Raw genomic sequence first — 14,263 nt, 5'->3', positions numbered from 1 at the left:
TGATGGCCACCCACTTCTCCTGCCCACATCTTGCAGCAGAGACTCACTGTCAGGGTGATCTAGTCGACACTCTAGCAGCTGTAAGGAAGTCGGTGACTTTGATATTTGTTTTATCGCCTCTCTCTCTCTCTCTCTCTCTCTCTCTCTCTCTCTCTCTCTCTCTCTGTGTGTGTGTGTGTGTGTGTGTGCCATAGAAGCCAGAAGAGATTTTCAGATCCCTTGGAACTAGAGTTATAGATGGTTGTGAGCCACCATGTGGGTGCTGAGAACTGAATCAAGATCCTCTGCAAGAGCAATGCATGCTCCTAACCACTGAGCATCTAGCTCAGCTCCTGCTCGAACTTTTTGTGTTTAGAGTTGACTGGAGGGCTACAGACTCTAATAATTATAGGTAAATGTATTGAGGTCAGAGGACAACTTGCTCGAGTCAGTTCTCTCCTTCCCCCATGCAGTCTTGGGGATCAAACTTGGATTACTGAGTTTGTTAGCCAGTGCCTTTACTGACTAAGCCTTTTCCTAGCCCATTTAAAAACCATATATGGGAGGAGATGCCTACTGCACACTTTTCCTCATTAATATTGTTCAGGACAGATTTTGCTTTGGCAATACAAAGTTTGCCATTGCCATGCCAGGAGAAAAAAAAGTACTGCTTGACAATCTAATAATTCCTAAAGTACAGACTCTTTGCTTGCTCATATTGCTGATCTGCATGATTGGTACTAGAAATTAATTGGTTTTATAGACAGATAGTTGCCTCTAATTGTATGTCAATATGTCAGCACAGTTAAAATTATACTTATAAGAAATACAGTACAGTGAGCAGCTTTGATATGACTTGAATTCTAAGTTAAGTGTCACAGATGGAAATCTTGATGAATCATCACTTTTACTTCACTGGATTGGAAGTTCTGGATACATGCTAGAAACTTAATACATATCTGCAATAGAAGGAACCAGAAGTAGAGGTTTCTACCAACATTATTTTTGAAACTCACTTTCTCCTGATCTATCTCTGGATATTGGAGATCTTCAATTCCCAAAAGTAAATAAAGGAGAAAATATTAATTTAATGAAATTGATGTCTGTGACTCTGTCACACTGTAAGTTGTATTGAAATTCGGTGCAAACCACACTGATCCTTTATAATTGAAAATAAACTTTCAGATACTGACAGGTGTTGTTGGAGATTAAAAATATTTTTTAGAGGTAGTTTACCCATGCTTCCCAAATACTATTTCTGTAACAGAAATGTAAGCTAATTCCCAATAGATTTAGTTTCTGTTTCCATGATCTGTCCATTGATGAGAGTGGGGTGTTGAAGTCTCCCACTATTAATGTGTGAGGTGCAATGTGTGCTTTGAGCTTTAGTAAGGTTTCTTTTATGAATGTGGGTGTCCTTGCATTTGGAACATAGATGTTCAGAATTGAGATTTCATCTTGGTTGATTTTTCCTTTAATGAGTATGAAGTGTCTATGCTTATTTTCCTTGACAACTTCTGGTTGAAAATTGATTTTATTTGATATTAGGATGGCTACTCCAGCTTGTTTCTTGGGATTATTTGCTTGAAAATTGATTTCCAGCCTTTTATTCTGGGGTAGTGTCTGTCTTTGTCACTGAGATGCATTTCTTGTATGCAGGAAAATGTTGGGTTCTATTTACGTATCCAGTCCATTAGTCTATGTTTTTTATTAGAGAATTGAGTCCATTGATGTTAAGAGATATTAAGGAAAAGTGTTTATTTTTTCCTGTTATTTTTATTATTTGAGGTGGAATTATGTTTGTGTGGCTATTTTTGGGGGGTTTGTTGGAAAAGATTACTTTCTTTTTTTTAGGTTGTAGTCTCCCTTCTTGTGTTGGAGTTTTTCTTCTATCATCCTTTGTAGGGCTGGATTTGTGGAAAGATATTGTGTAAATTTGGTTTCGTCATGGAATATCTTGATTTTCCCATCTATGGTAATTGAGAGTTTTGCTGGGTATCATAGACTGGGCTGACATTTGTGTTCTCTGTCCAGGATCTGCTGGCTTTTATAGTCTCTGGTGAGAAGTCTGATGTAATTCTTGTAGATCTGCCTTTATATGTTACTTGACCTGTTTCCCTTACTGCTCTTAATACTCTTTCTTTGGTTTGTGTACTTGGTGTTTTGATTATTATGTGATGGGGGAAATTTCTTATGAAGTCTATTCGGAGTTCTATAGGCTTCTTTATGTTAATAGGCATATCTTTCTTTAGGTTAAGGAAATTTTCTTCTATAGTTTTGTTGAAGATATTTACTGGCCCCGTAAGTTGGGAGTCTTTGCTTTCTTCTATACCTATTATCCTGAGGCTTAGTCTACTCATTTGGTGTCCTGGATTTCCTGGATCTTTTGAGTTAGGAGTTTTTTGCATTTTGTATGTTCTTTGAGTGTTGTGTCAATGTTTTCTGTGGTATCTTCTGTACCTGAGATTCACTCTTCTATCTCTTGTATTCTGTTGGTGATGCTTGTATCCATGACTCCTGATCTCTTTCCTAGTTTTTTTTTTTAATCTCCTGGGTAGTCTTCATTTGTGATTTCTTTATTGCTTCTCCTTTCATTTTTATGTCCTGAATGGTTTTGTTCAATTCCTTCACCTGTTTAGTTGTGTTTTCTTGTAATTCATTAAAGGGATTTTTATGTTTCCTCTGTATACATGTGTTCTTCTATATTTCTTTGAGGAAGTTATCTATGTCCTTCTTAAAGTCCTCTATCATCATCATAAGAAGTGGTTTTAAATCTGACTCTTGTTTTTCTGGTGTTGTGGGGTATTCAGGACTTGCTATCGTGGGAAAACTAGGTTCTGATGATGCCAAGTTACGTTGGTTTCTGTTACCTTTTGCCATCTGGTTATTTCTAGTGCTACTTTCACTCCCTGTCTCTGAGTGGAGCCTGTGTGTCCTGTCATCTTGGTTGTGTCAGAACTCAGGGTCCTACTGTCTCTGTGATATTGTGATCCTGAGATTCTGGTTGAGATAGCTCCTAGGAGTCAGGCTAGTTCTCGGTTAAGAGTATTACCTGCTTTTCCAGAGGACCTAAGTCCAGTTCTCAGCACTCCCATGATGGCTCACAACTGTCTACAACTCTACTTCCATGGAATCTGTTACTGTCTTCTCACCTCCATACCCATGGTACACATACATACATGCAGGCAAAACACACATAAATAGAAAATACACATATTTTTAGAAAGCTAAAAAATCACAAAGTTGACCTGCTAAGCTTTACAGAAGAAGGCGTATCCCATTGGTGTAGCACACACACAAGTTTGAAAAGGGACAAAATGGCTTAATTCTGATTTTTCCTAGAAGTTTCTGTTGATACTTACAGGCTGTATGCTTAGCCACATTGCTCTATTGCTTCATTATTTTCTTCCTAATGGAGACTGATTGGCTTCTCTTAGGTACATTCATGTTTCTTTTGAGGTTAGACTTGATAGATAAGTGAGATGAGCTGGCTATTAGTCAGACTCTGAGTGTGTCATTAGATTTTTCTATTGAGTAGTTCTCAGAATACAGAGAAGGTAGACTTCTGTTCTGCTGGGAAATGACATGAGCTTTAAACTCAGCTTTCCAGTCCTTTTCCCTACATCCTGCTGACTATAAACATACTGCCCTTTACCACAGGTTATGTCCTATCAGGGACAGTTTGTCATCCCATCTGTTAAATAAAACCATACCCTTTGCTCTGGAACATTCATGGGAACAGAGATAGATTATAGTTCTCCTACCAAAACAAGTGAACAATCAGGTACTTGAAGACTCTGTGCCCATGTGGAAAGTACAGCCATCAATCCACAACAGGAGAGCCTTTCCAACTTTCAGCAGTAAGAAGAAAGTTCTGTTCCCTCTGTCCAAGGAGCACATTCCTCCATGTGGATTGCTTCTTGGAGTCAGGCATATAAACAATTTACATCACAATATTGTGCCTTGATATTTCTTGTGTAAGTGTACAATTTTTCCCTATAATGTTCTAATACCTCTGAGAACATAAATGTAATTTCGTTTTAGGTATTGAGATGATTAGTATGTGTAGTGTATATTAGTCCATGTATGTATGTGAATGTCTGTATGCATATATATGGTGGCCAATGGTCCTGCTAGGTGTCTTCCTCTGCCACTGCCTACCATATATTTTGGGACAAAGTTTTCTTTCAGAAACTAGAGCTCTCCTGCTGTCTGTACTGGCTGGCCAGTGAGCTCAGGGGATCTGCCTTCTTGGCCTCCCCATTTCCAGGATTGCAGATGTGTACTGTCCCACCTAGCATAATGCCCCAGTTCACATAATTCAAATTTGTACAATTTAAATTTACATAAATTTACATAATTGGTTCCATACTTAACTCTTTAATGAGTCTTTATTTCATTGTAAAAGAAAGCCAAAACTGTGCTTAAAATGTGGGATTCTGGTAAACTAGGGTCTTTCTCTTTGATGCCAACTGAGAAAATGCTTTGGGTCATGGCTTTTTGCTGTGACTCTATGACTTGTTCCTCAATCTTGCTGTCAAAAACTCATCTGTAGACCAGAACCATTGGGATTTTACCTTAAACCTGGTCTGTTTCAGCTGCTAAAGCCACATGCAGACCTTCTAAGGAGAATATTGGACAACTGACTTCTTTATTGATGTCAACCTTTTCTTCAGTGTCTGTAAGAGAGTGAACTGCTGCAGGAACAAAGGGCACAGCATTGAATAAGAAGCCAAGGCCTAGATCTAGGCCTGTCATTCTAGAACGCATAATTCATCTGTTCAGCAGATGTTCTCTATGCATCTAGGTATGTAGACTTAGGCAGGATGCCTTTAGCCTATGAATCTGACTATAACAAAGTGCCACAAACAGGATGGCTTATAAACAACATGGTTTTATTTCCCACAAGTTAATAAGACAGTGAAGTCCAAGGCTGTCTTGGGAGGAACATTTTCTTGTTCATTCTTGTTCATGGAAGACTGTCATCTTGTTGTGTTGTCAGAGTGTTTTCAGTATGGCAGGATCTCTCTAGGACACTGTTTTAAAAGCTACTGTTGGGTCAATCATGATAATGCCAATCTCTATCTTAGCAACTCTCAAAGGCCTCACCTCCTTACACTGTCAACTCAAGGAAACAATTTCCTCATAGAAATATCTCTCCTCATAGAGGACAGATTTAGGCCACAGGCATTAGAACTCCAGAAGGAATGGCTCTTGCATCTACTTGGCTTCAAGTTTAGTGTGGCTAGAAAGATGGCTCAGTGGATAAAAGCACTGGCTGGTTGCTCTTGCCAAGGATCTGGGTTTAGTTCCTGTCCACCAAAACCTGTTGAGCTTTATCTTACTGAAAGCAATACATACAATATCAGACTGCATCTCTGGAGTCTGCTTTTTCCCAGCCTTCTCTCACCTGTTCCTAAAATGAGTTTCACAGCCCATTGCCCATCCCCTATTACACGGCTGTACTGCACTTTAGAAGCTGTATTCTCTTTGATGTGTATAGAGGGAGTAGGTGTGGTAAATGAGAAAAGAGATTCCTGCCTCTGGAGACAGTTACCATGGAGTAGAGTCTTATGGACAGCCCTTCTGGGAACTAGCTAGGCCGATTTCTCTGCAGCAGAGATATGAGGTGAACAGCATCAGACATGTTATCACCCTTCCTGTTGGCCAATTAATAGTTAAGAGCTAAGACACAAGTCCATAACTGAGTGTTTCTTAGTCCAGCCAGCTGCCCCAAAGTTAGGAAAAGTTTGTCCTTGGTGCCAGAATTCATTGACTGGCACTCTTGTTTTCCAGGGCTGGAAGGATTTGAGTTCCTTTCTGGTCATTTTGGAGCCTTCTGTAAGATTTAGAGGGTGACTCCTGTACCTCTCTAGCTAGTGCCTGCCCATCAGACCTCAGAAATTGCCTCATTCTAGTATTAATCAGAGAATTGGATATTTTTGTCAGTTCTTTGAGATGAATTCCTGCCTAATGTTCTGGATGATTTAAAACAGTGGTCTCAGCAGAGCGATGATGGAGTGCGGTCGTCATCACAGCATTAAAACATTACCACCACCTACCATGGCCAAATGCTCCATTACATCCAAGTGATTGGATGTAATGATCAACTATCCTATCAAGGAAACTGAGCACTCATCTTGTTCCCTGTAACTCTGTGTAAATACCTCCAGCTCCTATTGCCTTGTTTTCATTAGGGAAACACAAAACAAAACAAAAAGATATACATTGGTCCATCTCTGGGTATAGGAAATCACTGTATTAAATAAGATCTCAGTAAAGACAGAACTGTAGACACACAGGTGTAGCCACAGTGTACAACCCCAAAAGGAGAGGAACATGACCCTAAGGAAGTTAAGTCAATGTATTGAGAGACATCTTCCACTCTTGCTCTGTGAGTAGATGTCATAAGGAAACAAGTCTGTCTGCATGGTACATTCACTACAGCATAATTCACACAGGCATGCACGCACGCATGCACATGGAAAAGGGCTGAGAATCCCAAATAACTTCTTCCCATTGGACTCCTTTTTCCCTTTACCTTTCTCCAACACATCCTCCTAAAATCTTACATGCAAAGTAATTTCTTAAAAATATTGATCTGATGCTGCTGCTTCCTTTTCATGTAGAAGAATTAAAGTTTCTGTGAAATGACTTTTTAACTTACATTTATTTTGTAAGAATTTGAGTTTTATTTGATAAAGTCCTCTGACCAATGAAGATGTAGTTGATCTAGCATATAGTATAGAACTCCACATAAACCCACAGACATACTGGTCAGGAATTCTCTAACAGGGGAGGGTTGACTGTACACTATTGTGTCTTCTCTGTGTCTTGGTCTGTACCATCTCGTCCTGAACTATTTCTTTCTCACTCCCAGTCTCATTTCAAGGCATCTTGTCTAAGCCTCTGCAGGCTATGCTGATCATGTTCTTACTCAGTGGCTCATGGTACTATGTGTCTGGTTCATGATTGTCTCACAGTTGCTTGTACATCTGTAGCATGCCTGGGTCCATGCTGTTCTACAAGTTGACTCACTGCTGGTGACTAGAGCACACTGAGACTCATCTTTTAAATATCTGTTGTACTATCCTCCATGGACTCCAAGCTCTTCATTCTTACTTGGTCTCCACCTGGCCTCTTAGCCTAAGCTCCTCCCTTCTGACTATTCTTTTCCTTGCTTGTAGATTTGACCTCTGGGGCTATATCTTGTACCCTAATCTTATCTCTTTTAAACTTCGACCCATTCATACCCACTGCAGGAGACAGATAACAAAATTAAAGCCTGAGCAATCTGGTTGTATGGTCTTGTTTTCATTTTTATTACATTTTACTCATCTATCACAAGAGTGCTTGCTATGTCACGTGTATGGAGGTCAGCAGGTAACTTGAGTTGGTTCTTCTCTGCAATCATGTGGGTTCTGGGGCTTGTACTCAGGTCGTCAGACTTGTATTGTACAATAAGTGCAAGCTCACCTAGTAAGCTGTTTTGCTGCCTGGCTATCTTATTTTGAAACCAAGAACCAGGTTACTCTTGTGATATCCTCCATTTAAAAATGACACCCTTCCAGCTTCAGAGTTTTGGTGAAGTTTATTTTGGCAATTGCTTGAGATATCATTCTTCTATGTCTTCCTAGATATTTTTGTTGTATCATCTCCCAAATTGTCATATTTGGTATTTAATATTCTATAATTCTTACCTTATGAGTAGAGTCTAAAAAAATCTAATTTACAAAATTTTGAGGGTCAAAGAGGAACATGAGGGCCTCACTTTGAGGTTTTAAAATTTCTTCATGAAATAGTTTTTTAAGATTTGTGGTATTCTGTGGATTAAATGCATTAGTAATTAACTCCAAGTCACCAATAATGCATTAGTTTTACATTAAGGAAAGATATAAAAACACTTTTCTTGGTATCATGTAGACAAGAGTGAGTGTAGACTTTAATTATCTACTTCAAGCTGTGTGTGTCTTCTGTCCTCTGTCTGTTGTCTGAGTGTGAACCTTTGCCTGCATGAAGGCTGTCTTGTGACTTTGTTCTTGTGCCTTTACCTGTGTGCATCTGTCCCTATATGTCTGTCTGTTGTATGACTATGTCTGTGTGTGTTCAAATATGTCTGACTACAAGAATGCCGTGTGATTGTCTTTCTGTTTCTTTTTTTCCCTCACTTACCAAACATCACAAACAGCATCACATGGGGAAGGAATGGGATATATTACAGAAATCTTTTTTAATAGTTTAACAAGGGATTAAGTCACTGACTCCAACTGAACCCCAAGTGGCCCAGATAGCAAACTGTATTTCAAATGTCATTGTTTATCCGTCAATATGTAAAAACATTATGGAAGATACTCATTTTAGAAGATTGGTCTTAACCTCAGTATTTGCAGCTTTCAGCAAACAGTACAAATGCATTGTTCTGGGTCAGGGGCATGAAAGAGTACATAATTTAAGATTACAGCTATGCTTTAGCTTAGGTTTGTTGAAGTAATTATTTAAATTGGCGGCATCTGATCTTGCTTGTCTTTAATCAGCCTCCATCTTCCTGACTAGACAAGGCCTGGGGTCACGAGCAGTGGTGGCATGCTGTAGCTCAGCTCAGGTGTCCAGCTCAGGTGGCCAGTGACACTGGCCCTTCCACCCTAGAGACACCAGTTGGGAGATGGCTCTGCCAATCTTCCAGGCTGACTCCACAATGCTGAGCTGAGCCCAGACCACCCTGGCATCCATGCGGTACCTGGTAAAAATGAGACTCTAATGTTTAAAGATTAATGAAAGGTTTTATATGCTTGATAATGTTCAATTAACAAGATGCCCACACAATTGGAAGTGTTATCCAGTTAACTAGCCTAGACATAAGTTGTTACTCAGGACTGCTCTCCATACATGCGTGTTTCTCCATCACTCCTACATCTTTCTCTCCCGTCCCCCCTCTTTCTCCCCTTACTCTTCCTCTTACTCTCCTTACTCCTCACACCTTAGCTCCTCCCAATTTGCTGGGGAAATATGCCGCTACATAGGTTGTAAAAGTTGATTACATGGAAAATTCAAGGCAAGTAAGGTTGACTGTTATAGTGTTCTCTTAAAAGCAAGTTAAACAAATGGGTGGAGTACACAGTAGTATAGCAATCTTACGTCTCATATGACTTCAAGATTATTAATTGTGTGAGGTCCAGTAAAGTTCTAGTATTATAAGAGATATAAGAAATATTTTCATAATATTGCATCACTATAGTATTCATGTTTAAATTTTTGAAATATATTGTATTTATTTATTTATTTTGTGTGGGGGGCATATGTGTACATAAACATGTGTGGTAATTCATGTGTGTGACACAGAGTCTGTGTGTAAATGTCAGAGGACAATTTGAAGTAGTCAGTTTTACTCGCACCACCTGGCTTCCAGGGATGGAGTTAAGCTTGTGAGGTGTGGTGCCAAATGCCTTTACCCACTCAGCCATATCACTGCCTCTCATTTGTGGTATTATTGGTGAGCGTTAATTAATTTTAATAAGTTTAGAGATAATAATTTTAAAACATAAATGCATTTACATTTCTAGGGTTAAATGACAGACATCATATACTTCTTAGTACATTGTCAGTTCTGATTCTCAAGGACCATAACGTTAACCTACTTTTATCAGCTAATCTCATGGGGAAAAAAAGAAGTAGTAGAAATCCAGCCCAGGTATGAGCTAAGGAAGGCAACAATTTTCAGAACTGACACTGGCCTGTTTTGTAGGATGCCACTCACAATCTACCCTTATGTACATACAGGGTATATTGTTTGGCATGTATACTGTTTGGGCATTCAGTAACACAGAATGCAGAGGTGCCTGGATGGGGGATAAATTACTAAAATATCTGAACAAATTGGGTCAAATTACATATGAAATCCTTCTTGCTATGCATATTTTATCTTCCACATGGATCATAAGAGACACTTTCAGCTTGCCAATCTTTTGATAGCGTACACATGATTACAGGTTCCCTTGAGAGAAGAAACAGAACAGGGACACTCAGTGCTTTTGATATTATAAATGATTCTCTTAGTCAAGGTTTCAATTGAGAGCCTTTGTGCTCAGGCCTGGAATAATTCAGTTGTTTGTCTAATTGAATCCTGTCTATAACAAGGTGCTTAGAAAACAGAATGGCTGACGGAGGCCCATCAAGCCTGGGAAACATCAGAAGTGCAACTTAAGTCATGCGTGAAGCTGATGAGCTATGCCAGTGTGAATCAAAGTGGGGCCTCCTGCTGCAAAATAGAGGACAAAGTGGGGAGTAGACAGAATCAAATGAGCATTTGGATGAAGTACAGCATCATAGGCTCATAAATAATTAAAGGCAGGGTTGGGGAGTGAGGGTGACCCTGTGCCCTGTGCTGTTGCTTCAAAATGCTGGATATTTTTAGGAACTGTGCTTTGCCAGTGAGCATACAGCACCCATATCATTCAAAGAGATTGCCTTTAACACCATGAAAAGTCTCTTTGTAATTATACTACTTCACAGGTGTGAATGCAAAATTTCTAAGAGGTTGAATGTGTCTGTTCTTCCAGTCAGAGACCATGGGAGCTTTCATTCTTTTCCATAGATGTAGTTGAGGAATGATGTAATGCTAACACGAGAAGGTGGGCTGGTATATGGATTAGCTTCCATTTTAAAAGCACTGTATGTCTTGCTTTTTTTTTAAACGTTTCAGGCACTTTTCATGTCTGTCTTCCAAGTACATGTGCCCGGGTGTCCCTGCAGTCATGAGTGCCCTGCTGGCGAACATCAATGCCTTCTATGCTCATACAAGTGTCTCCACTAATGTGCAGGTTTCTGCCTCTGATCGTTTTGCTGCTACGAACTTTGGGGTAAGTATATAAGTTTTGGAACGTGAACTTTTCAAGCAGTCTATGGGACTTAGATTTTCAAGGGACTTTGAAACCCAAATTATCTTCCTTCCCACCTTCCCCATTAAGCTATGTCTAGTATATAATGAATCATCATAACATAACATGAAAAGGAAAAGTCTGATTTGATACCCTAGAGAGAAAGGATGTAGACATTTGACCAAAGAAGAAAATGTTCTAGAATCTTACTACAGAGTAACAAGGAACCTCTTTGGGAGTATCTTAGTCTAATGACTCATATTCAAGGTTGGATTGAAATGGCTTTCATGAAAGAGCTTTGACAGGGAGCAGGGTTCACCACTAATTGATTGACTCTCCACATCTGAGATGATGTTTCCCACTAGCAAAACACATACTTTGTCAGAATGTCCTGGAACTCTATAGGACATGCTGCATGTTTACAGATTTGTGGTTCACTATGTTTAGCTGTATCCCCATGATAATCTGTGTGTGGCTCCTTTCATGGATATTTCCTTGAAGAAAAGCATGGTAGATCTATGAAGATATACACTTACTGAAAGCTGCCTGTCTGCACTTAAGGGTATCAGGAGTGTGTTGGAGAGTAAAAACACAGAGATTCTTAGAGGTCTATTTGTTACTTATTGTCTCAGTGAGATAGAAAATTGACACTGGACAAGTGGAAATGGCATGTAAATGAAGAGTCATCTTGATAAAGTTGGAAGAGATGGGATTAATGAAGCTAGAAATAGAAGGACAAATTCCAGAGCCTTCCTGGCACAAAATCATCAGAATGACCAGTACTTGGTGCCTTTGAAGATGAATCCAATGCAAGACTGGGGAAGACACAGGGCAGATTCCAGGAGTCTAGGCAGGGAACATGGGAGACAGCTTTGATGGTCAGTAATGCTGCTGGACATATATTCCAATGTCCCTTTCTTTTTTACGGAGAAGATTAAAGTTCCTTGAAGACACTTCTTAAAACCCCACAGTTAGTTCTCCTTCTGCCTTTCCAGTCTCCCCTGCAACTCCAATCAGGTTCATAGGGGATACTTTTGTTGGCCCATCTGTTGTAGAGATCTAATGTGGAGTTTTCATCATATGATAAAAACAACTGAAGAACAATATTTGAAAACACAGGCTATATGGATGAACTTAGGTTTCATTCTCTGCACCCAAGATGAAGAACATGCATGTATTGTTTGAGGTGAATTCCTCAAGGAAGAGACCAGTACTATTTAAAACAAACCAAATGAAACAAGGGTAACCATGGATAACTTTGGGGTTGTGGGTAACAGGTTTGATAATGCCCATTATCAAGTTCCTTCTGTCATCGAAACCTGTTTCTCAACCTGTTCAGTGAGGCTAATGAGTCCTATTCTGGAGTTCTCCCCAAATTTGAAGTAAGGATCAGATGGAATTTAAGAATTCATAATCTAATGTGCAAAAATAAGAGGATTCTAAATTTATATGAGGTATGAGAGGTTTGTCCCTCCTAGCTTACCTACAATATAAGCAACACACTGTCAGCTACAGTTAGACAGATTATGTCTTGAAAAAACTGGAACTAAAGAACATTCTGGAGCCAGTTTAACAAAATACTGTCATGGTCAAAGTCCAGACCAAAGAAGATTTTTGCAATAAAAGTATCACCTTGGAAACAGAAGCTGTTGTCTTGGGACTTTGTCTATAACATAAAGCATGCTGTGTTATGAAATGGCTCTGCTTCTATTCTGCCTGTTGTGTGCACTGTGGAGAACAAGCCAGGCTTACAGAACACAAAGCCTTTCGGCCTCTGAGAAGATGTGGTTACGTGATTAACATCCTCCGTAAAAGCTACCTGGAGGAAAATTGGATGCCATGCTCCCTTACTTCACATTGACCCAGAGAGAAGAAAACACATTGACTTCAGCCAATTTCACATCTCAATAACAACATGCTTATAGCAAACCTCATTTTGTAAATCAAATAACATCTTGTAGAATAGAAGCAGAAAAAATCTGAAACATTTGATCAAACCACAACTCCGTTAATTGGACGTCAGGCATGTGGCTGTGTATTTTTCCCATCACTATGGAATGTAATACTGTTTTCTAAACCAATCATATCAACTATACTATCTCCTACCTCCACTTTGGAGCCTTGAGTTCTTAGTCATTCAAGGACTAAAGTAGATACAGGGTACAGTGACAGTTTTAACCTTTTAAAAAAGGTATAACCCAGATTTTTCAGATCCTCCTAAACATAGTGTATTTGAAAAACTTTTCTTCAATTTGGACATGGTGGTGCATACCTTTAATTTCAGCACTCAGGAGGCTGAGGCAGGTGCATCTCTGAGCTCGAGGCTAGCTGGTCTATATAGAAGACATAGTCCCAGGACAGCCAGGGCTACATGGAGAAACTCTGTCTTGAAAAATAATTAAACAAAGGGAAAAAAGAGAAAGCTTTCTTCAGAGTCTTACACAACCTAGGCACATGTTCTTTCTCCAAGCCCTATCTCCAGGCCACCCACATGTTCATTTCGTTGCCTACTTGTTCTTCCAGCTTACTTGACAAGTCCTGTAAGCTACTGAAGCAGCTGATGGAAGAAAGATGCATTTTGACTTTGACTCTCTGAGGTTTCGACTCTAATGAGATAATTACAGAAATGTGGAAAGTAAACACAAGTCACTCTCAGATGTAGCAAGTCTCACAGACACTTACTCAATATTTACAAATGCATGAAGACTAGAGAATTAGGAGTAACTGATGGTCTTAGGACTTCCCAGAAGTTGACCTTGGAATAATGAACACTAAGATTCAAGTTCAAGAGGTACCAGGAAAACATCCACAGAATTACTGAGATATTCTAATAAATACAAGGCAAAATGAAGATAGAAAAGAAGATGAAAAGTGTACATAAGGGCTGGGAGAGATGGCCCAGTGATTAAAAGAGCATGCTTCTCTAGTAGAGGACCCAAGTCAGGTTCCCTGTACCCAGCTAGATGTTGGTTGTGGGTCAAAACCACCTATAACTCCAGCTCCAAGAGTACCAACCTCAGATATCTGTACTCACAGGTGCATACAAAACAAACATAAACACACATTTACATAATCTAGAAATAACTCGTTTTTAAAGTATGCGTAAGGTGGCTCATCTACTGTAGAGCAGTTGTAGATGGGTACTTCAAGAGGAAGGTGGTTAGAAGTTTAATATTGGATCACTGGGGGACTTTTACAGACACTGGAGTGTTTGGACTGTATGCTTAATATGCAGGGATATTGAGACAGGATTTCTGATGGAGCATGACCACTGTACAGTGAATATTGCACAGGGGAGAGATTAACTGGATGCATCTGACATAGGTTGTGGTGTGGACACCATCTAAGAAATTTTAAGTAGAAAACCATTTAACAAAAAAGTATATGTTTTCTATATCATCTAAAGGACT

General features: G+C 39.4%; 1 protein-coding gene across 2 annotated transcripts in view; it reads left to right on the top strand.

The window, feature by feature from the left end:
- Unc13c (unc-13 homolog C) overlaps positions 1–14,263 on the top strand; it is a 445,304-nt gene that overhangs the window by 255,593 nt on the left and 175,448 nt on the right. For both annotated transcript variants that reach the window (XM_028773588.1, XM_028773589.1), the window contains one exon: positions 10,679–10,835. In XM_028773588.1, the coding sequence (XP_028629421.1) occupies positions 10,679–10,835 (157 nt within the window). The remainder of the gene's footprint in view (positions 1–10,678; positions 10,836–14,263) is intronic.

This window comes from Grammomys surdaster, unplaced genomic scaffold (assembly GCF_004785775.1).
Source record: "Grammomys surdaster isolate TR1022 unplaced genomic scaffold, NIH_TR_1.0 231, whole genome shotgun sequence".
NCBI classification, from domain to species: Eukaryota; Metazoa; Chordata; class Mammalia; order Rodentia; family Muridae; genus Grammomys; species Grammomys surdaster.
The sequence above is the reverse complement of the archived record's forward strand: the minus strand, read 5'-3'. Positions and strand labels throughout refer to the sequence as shown.